The 13,190-nt window shown below is 43.3% G+C and overlaps 1 protein-coding gene across 1 annotated transcript; it reads left to right on the top strand.

The window, feature by feature from the left end:
* Window positions 1-603: 603 nt before the first annotated feature.
* On the top strand, window positions 604-1,545 carry LOC130880388 (olfactory receptor 52H1-like). The gene has a single exon (XM_057779385.1). The coding sequence runs from the start codon at window positions 604-606 to the stop codon at window positions 1,543-1,545; it is 942 nt and encodes a 313-aa protein (XP_057635368.1).
* Window positions 1,546-13,190: the final 11,645 nt, after the last annotated feature.

Here is a 13,190-nt window from a genome sequence, read left to right as displayed (position 1 = left end):
TTCTTCACAGATCATCTCCATCCAGTACAGCATTAAAAAAGAAACTTAAGATTTATTTTAAACTCTCTCTCTCTCTCTCTCTCTCTCTCTCTCTCTCTCTCTTTCTCTGTGTGTGTGTGATTGTGCTCTGTGCTATGAGGGAGTGATCACTGAATTCTCAGTGCTACTCTGGAAAGCGGTACTCTATCGTCACCTCTGAGCCATTTCGCCACTCCCAGTATCACATTTTAATGTATGTATTTTTATTTTTTTCCCATCTTTCCTCACTCCATTCCATTTTCCCCATTAGATGTGCAATTCCCCCTTTTAAATAGGCCCATTTTAAAGAGTTTAATTTAATTACATGCAATTTCTGACTCATATAGTGACCCTTTTATAATGTTTACTAATTGATATGAATACAATGAATGAAGTGAAGCTATTGGCAAATAGAAGGGGCAATGAGTACTTAGTCTACAGGCATTTCTTCATCTTGATAATAGGAAGTGCTTCTGTGAGGAATGCTGATCTGTCACCAGCATTCGGCACTGGAGTTGGACTGTTCCCTTTCATAAATGATTCTGAAAGAATCTCTCTCTTCAGGCAGCAGGTCCCACAGAGGCCATGAACAACCTAAGCTGTTACAACCCAACCTCCTTCATCCTTGTTGGGATACCTGGGTTGGAAAAGTTCCACATCTGGATCGGGATTCCCTTCTGTGTTATCTATGTTGTGGCCATTGTAGGCAACTGCATCCTCCTCTACCTGATTGCCATGGAGCAGAGCCTCCATGAGCCCATGTTTATACTCCTGTCCATGCTGGCCAGCACAGACCTCATCTTGTCCACTACCACAGTACCCAAACTGCTGGGGAACCTCTGGTTTGGCTCCCAAGAGATTACCTTCTCTGGTTGTCTCTCTCAGATGTTTTTTCTACACTTCAGCTTTGTAGTAGACTCTGCTATCCTGTTAGCCATGGCATTTGATCGCTATGTGGCTATCTGCTTGCCCTTGAGGTACAACACCATCCTGACCCCACAGGTCATTCTCAAGAGTATGGTGAGCATCATTGTGAGGAGCTTCTTGGTCATCCTGCCAGCTGTTTTCCTGCTGAAGCGGTTGCCATTTTGCAAGACACTTGTTATCTCTCACACGTATTGTGAGCATATAGGTGTTGCCAGGCTTTCCTCTGCAGACATCTCTATCAACATCTGGTACGGGTTTTCAGTTCTCCTCATGATTGTCGTCTCCGATGTCATCCTGATTGCTGTATCCTACATCTTCATCCTCAAGGCAGTTTTCCTGCTCTCCTCCCAGGGTGCCCGCCAAAAGGCCCTGAGCACATGCGGGTCCCATGTCTGTGTGATCCTCATGTTCTACACACCTGCTTTCTTCTCCATCCTTGCTCACCGTTTTGGGCACAGTGTCCCTCGTAACGTTCTCATCTTATTCGCCAACCTCTATGTGGCCATCCCTCCTGCTCTAAATCCAGTTGTTTATGGAATGAAGACCAAGAAGATCAAGGACAAATTCCTTCTTCTCTTCTCTTTGGGAAAGACACAATGAGTGAGTTCTGAAAACTAAAGTTGGCAACATTGGTCTTGTGAACCTTTTATCTCCTATTTATTTGAAATGTGATTGATCCTTCTAATAATGTACAAAGAACAGGTGAAGAGGAGAGGAAAGAGACCTACCAGCCTTGTGGAAAAATTAAGGCCTCTTTTGCTTTAGCTCATACACTTTGGTGGATGAAGTTGATGATATGAGTTAATTGAGCAACACCACAACTGAAGTTTGCATATCTTACTGATAGATATTTTAAGGACTTGCATTTCCTATCACCCTTGATTTTCATAGCTTCAGAACGATGGCAGTATACTGTGCTTTTCCTTGTTAAGTACTTAGCAATTCTAATCCTTTTCGTATAATTAATAAATTTTTGTTCTTTATGTTTCCTTTACTTATTTAAAATATGAATGAAAAAGACAGGCTACTCACTTTAATTCCATTTTTCCCTGTTTAATTCTTGTTGGATTAAATAGAGTTGTTCTTCTTTTGCTGCGTTAGCATGGCAGCTGTCATTCCTGAGCGAAGGACCCCAGGATTAACACACAACACAACTTCAGGTTCAGCAGACAAGCCTTTTATTCCACTTTCTCACAAGTATATATAGCCCTCAGCAGGGGAGGTCAAATCAACAATAGCAGGAAGCTCATCACTATAACTCAACGGCTTATGGATAAACATCCTTAGAAACATTGCTGAAGACAACAGATTGTTCCTGTTTTTATCCAACCTCAAGAGTGCAAAACAGATCAAGTGGGGGTGCGAAGGCCTGTCCTCTAGGGACACAACAATTCCCCCCTTTTTATTTTAAAAGCATGAGAGCCCCTGTCTTAGGACTCCCCCAAATAGAGACTCTTACCCATCTATGGGAGGCCTTAATCCCTGTCTTAGGTGAGCTCTCTCTACCAGGACAATTGCCCTTCGTAGGGATCCCTCATGACTTCTGCAGCATCTGCAGCCAGACCTGGGGCACTTCCTGATTATCAGAAGATAACCCGAGCAACACTTGTCAAGTGACAGTGTGCTGTGTGGGATTGCCGCATAGAGCGGCAGAGAATCCAAAAAACAGATAATCCCAATAGCAATATCAGTACAAGTGAGAGCATTCCAGACAATTTTTGGACCCAGCCCCCAAGCTGGGCCATGGCATTCTACTGACTGGATCCAGACACAGCAGGGACCCATGTGTTATTAATACTAACAATATGATAAGCTGTCTACAGAGTGAAATTCAAAAAGGAGGAATTCCAGGGGCCATCCAAACATGAATTTAACACTTTAACCACATCAGAAGCTTTTATAACATTAGCAGGTGTAACGTACAAGACACTTTTTGCAGGAGTCAAAGGGAAACTACCTGTTCTTGCAAAAGCACAGTTTGTTGATTTAAATTTAAAAGTCCAAGTCCAATATGAGAGTCCAGAGCACTCCGTGTCTGTAGGGACTCGCTAACCCTTCCAGACAGCTGCTCCACAGTCTCTGTAGTCACAGCTGTCTGTGAAATGGCAACTCCAGCAACAGTACCCACAGTGGCAGCTACAGCAATAGCAGCAACAATTGCAGCTGTTTGCCCGTTGTCGATAAAGGATGATCTCCTGATGTTCTTGAGATACCAGCACCGGCAGAGGAATCACAGCAGGCACTCAAACGATCAAAGCTCCATCAGAATTGTCCCAGCAATCACTCAGCTTATAGATCCTGGAAGAACAACTAAGAATATCACCCCCCCCCAAGTGCCATTCCACAATACAAAGAAAAAATGGGGCAGGAAGGCAAGCAGAGGATCAAACAGTCATTGCGTCCAGCAATATAACAAACCAGGCTCTTGAGTGATACATTCTCCCCACATAACTGTAGAGTGGAGATTAAAATTTCTATCAGCATCCCAACATCAAGGAGCGGGTTTGGGACCATAGGTATTATGCAATACTAATTGGCATTAAAAGTGGGGGGTTTCTCACCAGACTCCCCATCACTCATAATTCTGTTGTTGTTACCAGAGTCATCACCTGAAGTAGAAGGAGCATCGTGGTCTTCATCCGGGTCACTGGCCTTACACACCGTTCTGGCACCCAAATTGGTTTATCAACTCCTGGAGGAAAAACACATACAGCCCCACCCTCACCTTTGCCAACAAGGGGGTTGGTTCCATCCATATTCCTGTTTGCAGATCTTTCCAACAAACCCATCCTAGGCTCTGAGCCCTAACTTGTGTATGGTGCTCCATAGGTGAGCGCCCTTTAGCATCCACAGTCAAAAAATTTAAAATAACTGGGCGGTGGTGGCACACGCCTTTAATCCCAGCACTCGGGAGGCAGAGGCAGGTGGATCTCTGTGAGTTCGAGGCCAGTGTGGTCTACAAGAGCTAGTTCCAGGACAGGAACCAAAAACTACGGAGAAACCCTGTCTCGAAAAATCAAAAAAAAAAAATTTAAAATAAAGAGAATGGTGGATAATTGAACTGCTGGGGAGAATATGAACTCCCCCCCTTTTAAATTTTTGAAAATATTGCTTGAAGGTCTGATTGGCTCTTTCCACGATTACTTGACCCATTGGGTTATATGGGATGCCTGTTTCATGGGAAATTTCATAGAATGAACAAAAGGATGAAAATTTTTTACTGATATATGCTGGGCCATTATCTGTCTTAATGACCTCAGGTTTGCCCATATAGGCAAAAGCAGAAAGTCAGTGTGCAATGGCATCTTTTGCTCGTTCTCCTCAATGCAAGGATGTGAAAATTACTCCTGAAAAGGTGTCTATTGATACATGGACAAACTTAAGTTTCCCTGCGGCAAACAGGTGTGTAACATCCATCTGCCATAACTGATTTGGTCGTAATCCTCGTGGGTTAACACCTAAATTGGGGCTGCTTAGGAAAGGAGCACACCAAGGACAAGATGATGTAATGGCTCGTGCTACTTCTCATGTGCATCGAGTATGATGCCGAAGGGAACGTGCATTAAGGTGAAATTTATCATGTATTTCTTGGGCGAGGTCAGAAGTAAAGCAAACATGTTTATATTTATCAGCTAAATCATTACCTACTGACAATGGCCCAGGCAGCTGGGTATGACTGCTGATAAGTCCGACAAACAAAGGCTCAGTTCGCTGCCAAATCAAATGCTGAACACAGCTGAGCAAGTGATGGACCTTAGAGGTAGGTGATATATATGCAGATGTCTCCAATGACTTAAAGATGTGGGCCATATACACACCATCAGTATACAAATTTACAGGATCTCCAGGGAAGAGCTGGAGTGCAATGAGGCAGGCTGTTACCTCTGCAGCTTGGGCTGATACATCCCCTACAGGACGTTTCCGTACTTTTCCTACAGAAACCACTACTGCATTACCTTCAGGGGAAGCATCTGTAAAGACAGCATGAGCTGAGGGTATGGGAGATCCTCTAATCACTCAGGGGAATATAACAGAATGATTTTTGTAATAGGACCATTAATGAATGCTGAGGATAATGAGAATCAAAACTTCCAGAAAAGGAGGTGAGAAAAAGGGTCCACTCATCATGGTACTGTTGTAAATGTACTAGCTGGTCTTTAGTATAAGGTGTTATAATCTTGTCAGGGTACTTCCCAAATGTCTGGGCAGCAACCTTCTTAGCTTTCCAAAGTAATTGTAATATAGCTTCATAGTATGGGGTGACTACCCTTGCTGGAGCGGCAGGCATGTGTACCCATAAAATAGGTCCATCCTGCCAAAAGACTCCTGCAGGGGCAAAATTGGAAGCAAGAACTACAAAATTTAATGATTGATCATAATTAATCTCCTTGAGATGGACCCTTTTAATGTTGTCCAGAAGAAGCCTTAAGGCCTGCCTGGCTGCAGACGTCAATATTTGGGGAGAAGTTGGGTCAGGATCTCCCAAGAGCATATCATACAATGGTCTTAAGTCACCTGTTTTGATTGCTAGAAAGGGGTGTATTCACTGTACATCTCCCAGTAACTGCTGTCAATCATGTAAGGTTTTAAGATGAGAGGTGTCAACAGTTAATTTTTTTGGTTTAATTCCATCCATGGCCAATATGGGGCTTGCATTTGGATCTTCTCAGGAGCTATGATCAGCCCCACCTTCTCTAAATCTTGTTGCATTTGAGTATAAGCCCTGAGCAGTTGATCTTGATCAGGCCCTGCTATTAATAAATCATCCATATAATGAACAATATATAACTGTGGAAACTGATAGCGGACAGGCTCTAAGGCAGCAGCAACATAAGTTTGACATATTGTAGGACTATTTTTCATGTCCTGTGGGAGAATAATCCAATGGAATCGCAAAGCTGGTTCCTTAAAATTAACTGAAGGGAAGCTAAAAGCAAAACGAGGGCAATCCTGTTTGGCTAGAGGAATGGTTAAAAAGGCAATCTTTTTAATCCACCATAACTATATGCCAGCCCCGGGGTATATCTGAAGGGAAGGGCAATCCCTGCTGAAGAGGACCCATAGGCTGCATCACCTCATTGACAGCCCTGAGGTCCTGTAATAGTCTCCATTTTCCAGATTTATTTTTAATGATAAATATGGGTGTATTCCAAGGGGAAGTAGAGGGGACAATGTGTCCAGCCTGCAGCTGATCTTGGACCAAGTCATGAGCAGCCTGCAATTTCTCTTGAGTCAAGGGCCACTGTTCCACCCAAACTGAATCATCAGATTTCCAAGTTATAGGAATTGGGGCAGGCTTGGGAACAGTGACCCTAACTAAAATGGCCTAGACCACTTCGGTTTCCCAGGAGTCTGGTAATTTGTTTATCTGGTGTCACTGGCTGCAACTGGCCCTGCAGATTTTTCCCAGCCCCTGACCTGGTCTCCATCGCAGTTGCTGCATAATTTGGGATGCTGGTGTTGGTGGTGTGGGCTGAGTGGTCAAGACAGCTCCATCTCACTCAGGACATCTCTTCCCCAGAGATTAACAGGTAGTCCCGGGAGGACATATGGCTGAAAGTAACCCTCATGGCTTTCATTATCCTGCCATTTTAATATTTTTGCACTCTTCTTGGGACTTGCTTGACCTATTCCTTGTAGGGTGGCAGTACTTCTTTCTAATGGCCACTTCTTAGGCCAGAATTCTAAGGACAGGACAGAGACATAAGCTCCAGATTCTAAAATCCCATTAAATGACTTCCCATCAATAGTCAGCTCCAATCGTGGCCTTTCTTTCATATGAGCTACCCAAAAGGCTGCAGTGCCAGATGATCCAAAACCCTTAGCACCCTGACTGTATCTGGCCGCGGGGTTGGAGGTGTTAACTAAGGGTACCAAGACCAATTGGGCAATATGATCCCCTTGAGGAATTACTGTAACTCCTTGAGAAACTGATGTCATAATTTTTATTTCTCCTTGATAATCTTCATCAACAACCCCAGGATGAATTTGAATTCCCCTCAAGATGGTACTGCTTCTTCCCAAGATAAGCCCCAAGGTCCCTCTAGGGAGTGGCCCAAAAACATTAGTTGGTAACGCTTGAGCCCTTTTTTGGCTGTCAAGACTGCTTGGGCAGAGGTACTGAGGTCCAGTCCCGCACTTCCTGGGGTGGCGTGGGCAAGGTCTGCAACGCACAAGGATTGCCCTGTGGAACAAACTGGATACGGCCACTGCTGGGGTGGGACCCCCTGACTCCTGGTGTCATTGCTCCATACACTGAGGTTCTGGGGCCCTGGAGCGGGGCCCTCCACCAGTTTCCCTGCTGTTGGGTTTGGACGGGCAGAAGCTTTCCATCTATATCTGTCTTAGATCTGCAATCATTTGCCCAATGGGCTCCCCTTTTACGTCGTGGGCACTTTCCTGGTCTGGCAGTAGTTCCCCGAGTGAGTTGTGGACATTCCTTTTTAAAATGTCCAAGGACACCACAGTTAAAGCAGGTTTTATCCCCAGTTGTTTGGGATCCTTGCCCAGGCCTAATGGCAGTGGCAATCACATGACCCTGAATGAAGTGTCCGTCAATATACCAGCAGATCTGGATGTATTTGTTTAAGCTTTTGGCCTTATGTGGCCGCAAGGCTTCCTTACAATATTTATTGGAATTTTCAAATGCCAGCTGCTTAACTATGGGTCACATCACCAAACAATCTTCCTGCCAACTGCAATATCCTATCCACATAGTCCTGAAATGGTTCTGAAGGCCCTTGTGAAACTTTTGACAGCTGATCCCCTGCGGCCTTCTTTGGCAGGGCCTTCCAAGCTTTGGTAGCTGCAGTTGCCATCTGGAGATATACGGCAGGATCGAGCACAATTTGATTGACCAAGTCAGCATAAGCTCCTGCTCTAGTTAGCATGTCTTGATTCTCTGTGCCTGTCCCGCTTGTGCATTTAACCTAGCCATTTGTAAGCAATTTTCTTGATACTCTCCCCTCGACAGTAAGTAATATCCTCCCGGTAATACTGCATGGCATAGTTGCTGCCAATTGCTAGGTGTAAGATTCAATGCCACAAAAGACTCTACCATGGTAAGAGTAAACGGGGCCTGAGAGCTGTATACCGCCACAGCCTCTTTCAATTGCTTCATCTTCTTAAAGCTCAAGGCCACATGTTTTCTCAGCACCTGTCCTGGATTTTTAGGATCAGGTACCTCTATACCCGGAGCAACTGTGTGCCTGGACCAAAAACAGACACCTCTTCTTCTTCCTGAGCCCTCTTCGGCCTCCTTGTCATCTGTCAGTTCCCAAAAGGACTCTCTCCTTCTCCAATCCTCATTAAAAGCAGGTGGGGCTGACAGCACATTTAAGGAATTCTTTGACTTACAGCGCTTCAGCCTTTTCCGAAGTACCTTAATTTCCTGCATTAGCTGTGCATCCTCATCAGATAAACTATTCTCTTCACTAGAGCTGAGGCTGCCTTCCCCATTTTCTGACTCAGAGGTTATTGCTATCTGGTTTGCGCCCGAAAGCGGGGAGACTTTGGTGCTAGCCTTAGTACTGCACCAGATTCCAAAGTTCTCCCTGGTACCTCTGACATTTCCTTTTGCTCCGTATGTGACTCTGCCGATGCTATGGACTGGCAAGTCTTTTCCTCCTGTATTTCTACAAGTATCTCTTTAGCCACGATGACCTCTGGTCTCACTTTCACTTTATCAGTAAGTATGGCATTGCGAACCAGGCGCCATAGAGAAAAGGTAGATATAGGGACTCTATCGGCACCCTCCTTTTGCAGCCATTTCTGCAAATCTGTTTTTACCTGTTTCCAATCGGAGATGTTCAAACCTCCACCTGTCAAAAACCATGCGCTTGCTGTAGCTATATTCTTAAGAAAATCTTCTATAGTTCTCTCTTTGACCGCGGATCCTCATTTCTCTAACAATTTAGCTATCTGACATATCAGGTCTCTCTTACTGCTTGTGGATCCCATTTTACCCCAATCCGTCCTTACCAGCCTAGGATGACCCTGTCTGCTACCCCTTCTTTCTCAGATCTCGGTGGAACCTCCACTTTGCTGCACCAGCATGGCAACTGTCATTCTTCTGAGCGAGGGACGCCAGGATTAACACGCAACACAACTTCAGGTTCTGCAGACAAGCCTTTTATTCCACTTTCTCACAAGTATATATAGCCCTCAGCAGGGGAGGCCAAACCAGCAATAGCAGGAAGCTCATCACCATAACTCAATGGCTTAGGGATAAACATCCTTAGAAACATTACTGAAAACAACAGATTGTTCCTGTTTTTGTTCCTGTTTTCAACCAACCTCAAGAGTGCAAAACAGATCAAGTGGGGGTGCGAAGGCCTGTCCTCTAGGGACCCAACACTTCCTCTTCCCACCTATTCTGCTTCCATTCTCACAGTTTAGGGGTTATTAGACTTCCAACAGGAGCCTCACCAGGAGCTTCAGCACTGGAGAAAGCTCTCACTTCCCCAGCAACCAACAGGTCACTGTCCATAAGTCCTCAGGATGGGTGGGGCCTTGGGAACTCCTCCCACCTCTGTGGCTGAATGTTGACAGGCTCAGGTCTGGTGTAGGTAGTCACCCAGTGTGCTAAAAATTCATGAAGGCTGGAACATAAAACAGAACAGAGCAGAACAAAGAGTTTATGAGTGTCGTTGCTCTGAAGACAACATTGCTCCACAATCCACCTCTTCCTCCAGTCTGACATACTTTCCACTTCCCATTGTCGTGTTTCCTGTCATCACATTCTCGGCAAGACTAGAATTTTAAGTCATTGCAGTATTGCATCTTAGAGGGGTGTATGGATTTTTAATTGTGGCTTTTTCATGTCTGATTGAATTTGTAATAATAAAGACTTTTGACATGTATAAACTGACTATATATTTATTTCATGAAATGTTGTTCAAAATGTTTCTCATTTTTCAGTAGGATGTTTTAGTTAATTTATATTATTGAAATGAGACTATAGATTTTGCATATACATCCTTAATCATACACATATATAAAGAAAAATTTCTATTTTTCCTTCATCTATCACTTTTAATGGTCTGAACTTAAAATAAAGTTCATATAAAATGAATGAAATATATGTCAAATAGGGCAACTCTCTTATTTTTTCCAAATTTCTTGCAATCACAAGATTTGTTAAAGGAACACAAGGCAGAAGAAGAAAGCCAAAGGACAATTTGACCATGATATAAAGTCAGAAGCAACTTATAAAGAGCCCCAGTTCCAGTATGCATTCGCTAAATACTGTTCCTTAGACATGACAGAGAAAATACATCCATGAAATTTTAACAATACTGTTTTCAGAACAAGACTGGTGTAATGACAACACCAGGTGATACACCCACGTGGATAGGGACATGCAACAATAATGAAGAGAGCATGATCTTAGAAGTGAGAGGGAACATGTGAGGAGTCGAAGGGGAGAGGGAAGGACAAGAGTGATATAGACGTCATTATGCCTGTGAAGTTATGATCAAAATTTAAAAATATCCTGTCAAGAAGGGAGAGAAGTAATGTTTCTGACTTTGAAAAAACAAGAAAAAACAAGAGAATTTTGTTTTACAGTTTCCCAAAAGAAGACCAGCTTTTATGACATTTTACCCTTTGTACTGCAGGTCTGTACTTTAGAATAGCAAAGGCATATAGTGCATTTGTTGTTTTATACCATGGAGTATAGTATGGCTTATTTACATAATTATTTTTAATTATAGGCTAATTTACTTACTTATTTTTATTTTATATATAAATGTTTAGCCTGAAAGTATGTGTGTGCACCACATATGTTCAATGCTGACAGAGACCAAAACAAGACATCGGAACCCCCTGAACTGGGTTTAGGTGCTTGTGAGTGCCCATGTGGGTGCTGGGAATTGAACTCAGGTCCTCTGAAAGAGCATCCAATGCTCTTAACCACTGAGTCACTGATCGAGGACAGTGAGGTCTTTTTATTTTTTTAAAAAGTAGTGGCTATAGAATATTCATATAATCTTTATATAGTAAAGGGTGTTTTTATTTTTAAGTAAGTATGGTGATTATAATTGATTATTGGAAAAATGAATGAATCCTACTGATGAAGAAATACATTTTTAATATTAATAATAAAAAAATATGTACCATAAAGTAACCAAATATTTCCATATTAGTGTATTGATTCTATGTGATCAATATACATACTTGTATGTATTTGGAAATCAAGAAACTGTCAGTGAAACGTGATAGAAAGGGCAAAGAAAATTTGGAGACTGAATTGTAGAGTTTATTCTTCAATATCAAGAATCTAGAACATGCTAATGTTATTTACATGGACTTGGTGCAAGTTTATATAAACTGACCAAAGGACACTAAAGCTATAAGAACACTCTGAGACATCAAAGATTTCTGCCTCAACTGACTGCATAATTTGACTCTAGATGAAGCTCCCAGGGACACAATGTCTAAAGGCTATTAAAACACACAAGATACGCTCCTCCCCAAGGGAAATGGCACAAGCCCTGCCCCTTGTGTGAAAATGGGAATGGAGGGTTTACTCCACGCCAGTGACCTCCTGGGAATTTGAGAGCACAAATGTTTTCGTTTTCCTCTTCCTCGCGTCTTTCCCTTCTGAAAGTGTGCTCACTTTCTTCTGAGTTCTTTCCATCACTCCTGTGAACCGAAAAGAGACTCCACTCTGGTGAGTTGACAACTGCAGTGGGTTAGAGAGGAAGGATCCTATATCACATGGCTTCTAGTTCTCTCAGTGTCTGAGGAGACTGCCCTCTGAAGACCTGTCTGTAGGAGAAGGGACCTCTCTGAAACCAGTGATTCTCTCTAAAAAATTTTAAAGTCATATTTACTTATTTGTGGTGTATGTACGCATACATGTATGTATGCATGTGTTAGCACACATGCAAAGGTGCACACAGGCATACACAGACACACATGCATATACATGATTTGTGCCATGGTGTATATTTGGAAGTCAAAGGGCAACTTGTGAGAGTAAGTCTCTTCCTTCATTGTGTGGGTTCTAGGGATCCAACACAGATCAAAAGGCTTGGCATCAAGTGCCGTTACGTGCTGAGCCGTCTTCCTGGCCCCACACCAATTTACTCTATGATAAGGCAGTGGGCACTTAATAGGAAGCTACTGATTTCAAGTTAGAACAGCTAGTGTACTCAGAAAAACTCCCAATATCTCAGTAGAGGTCTTTTGGCAAGAGAATTGAGTTTACAGTGTGTTGTGACTAAACCAAGATCCCTTGGTACTGATGCTTTGACCCTTCACAGTTTCAGTGATGAGTTGTTGTTTCTCTCCCTCTTTGATGTATTCCCCATGCCTCTTCCTTGAGACTGGGGTGGAAGGAACAGCAAATCTATGCTCTGATAGGCTGAACTTAAACTTCCTAAATTACTGAGATGTTTTGACTTTGTGGGACTTCCAGAGTTTACTTGTTTATCAGTCAAAGGAGATCACGTGGCCATCATTTAAGGGAGAACATTCTGGAGTGTCTGCTGTTGCACATTGTTCAAAAAAGTTCTGTGACCTTGGCAGTTTATTCTGCACTAGGCCATGAACTGGACTTAGAAAACCCGTTCACAGGGCCTGTGTTTGTCAATGGCCACCTGCATTTCTTCAGGAGGTCTCAATGTGAACACCTTGGCTGTTCAAGGCAAGTGCCAATGACAAACTGTGAAAGAGTAGCTCACTACGGAAAGCACTGACTGGGGACCTAGAAGACACGTCACAAAGCCTAGGAAACCCCAGGTTTCCTTTTCCTGGGCAGAAGACTACAGATCCTCACCAGGTCTTAGTGTAGAACTGTTATGAATTTCTGCCAAGTCACTTCCCTGCCCTTGGAATGGCTTTGAAACTTTACTCTAGCTAATTGCTTAGGTCTTGGATAAGTGCCAGCTCTCTCTGACACTTGCCTTTGTATGACTCAGAAGCTGTAGATGCTCGACAGTAGGGGACTTCCTGGTATTGATGGCCCAATTATCATTCACTTCTACCTGAAAGAGAAACTGTCTGAAACAGATGGCAGAAACTGCATTTTCCTAAGTGTGGGCTCTGTTTAGTGCAAGCTAGTTCTCACGGGTAGATACCAGCAGACAAGAAAGAAGGGAAAACTGTGAGGCAGAACTTCTCTATGATTCTTTACTTTTGCCCTAGGAGATGAAGCTCAGCAGACACTTTGCCTGGACAAACTCCTCTGTCGGATTTTTGGTTATGGAGGTTTCCTCGACACTGGCAAACATGGAGAGGTG

This window comes from Chionomys nivalis, chromosome 8 (genome assembly GCF_950005125.1).
Source record: "Chionomys nivalis chromosome 8, mChiNiv1.1, whole genome shotgun sequence".
NCBI lineage: Eukaryota > Metazoa > Chordata > Mammalia > Rodentia > Cricetidae > Chionomys > Chionomys nivalis.
The sequence above is the reverse complement of the archived record's forward strand: the minus strand, read 5'-3'. Positions and strand labels throughout refer to the sequence as shown.

What these genes read in the sequence shown, in the direction of transcription:
- LOC130880388 (XM_057779385.1), top strand. Translation starts at nt 604, where the DNA reads ATGAACAACCTAAGCTGTTACAACCCAACCTCCTTCATCCTTGTTGGG.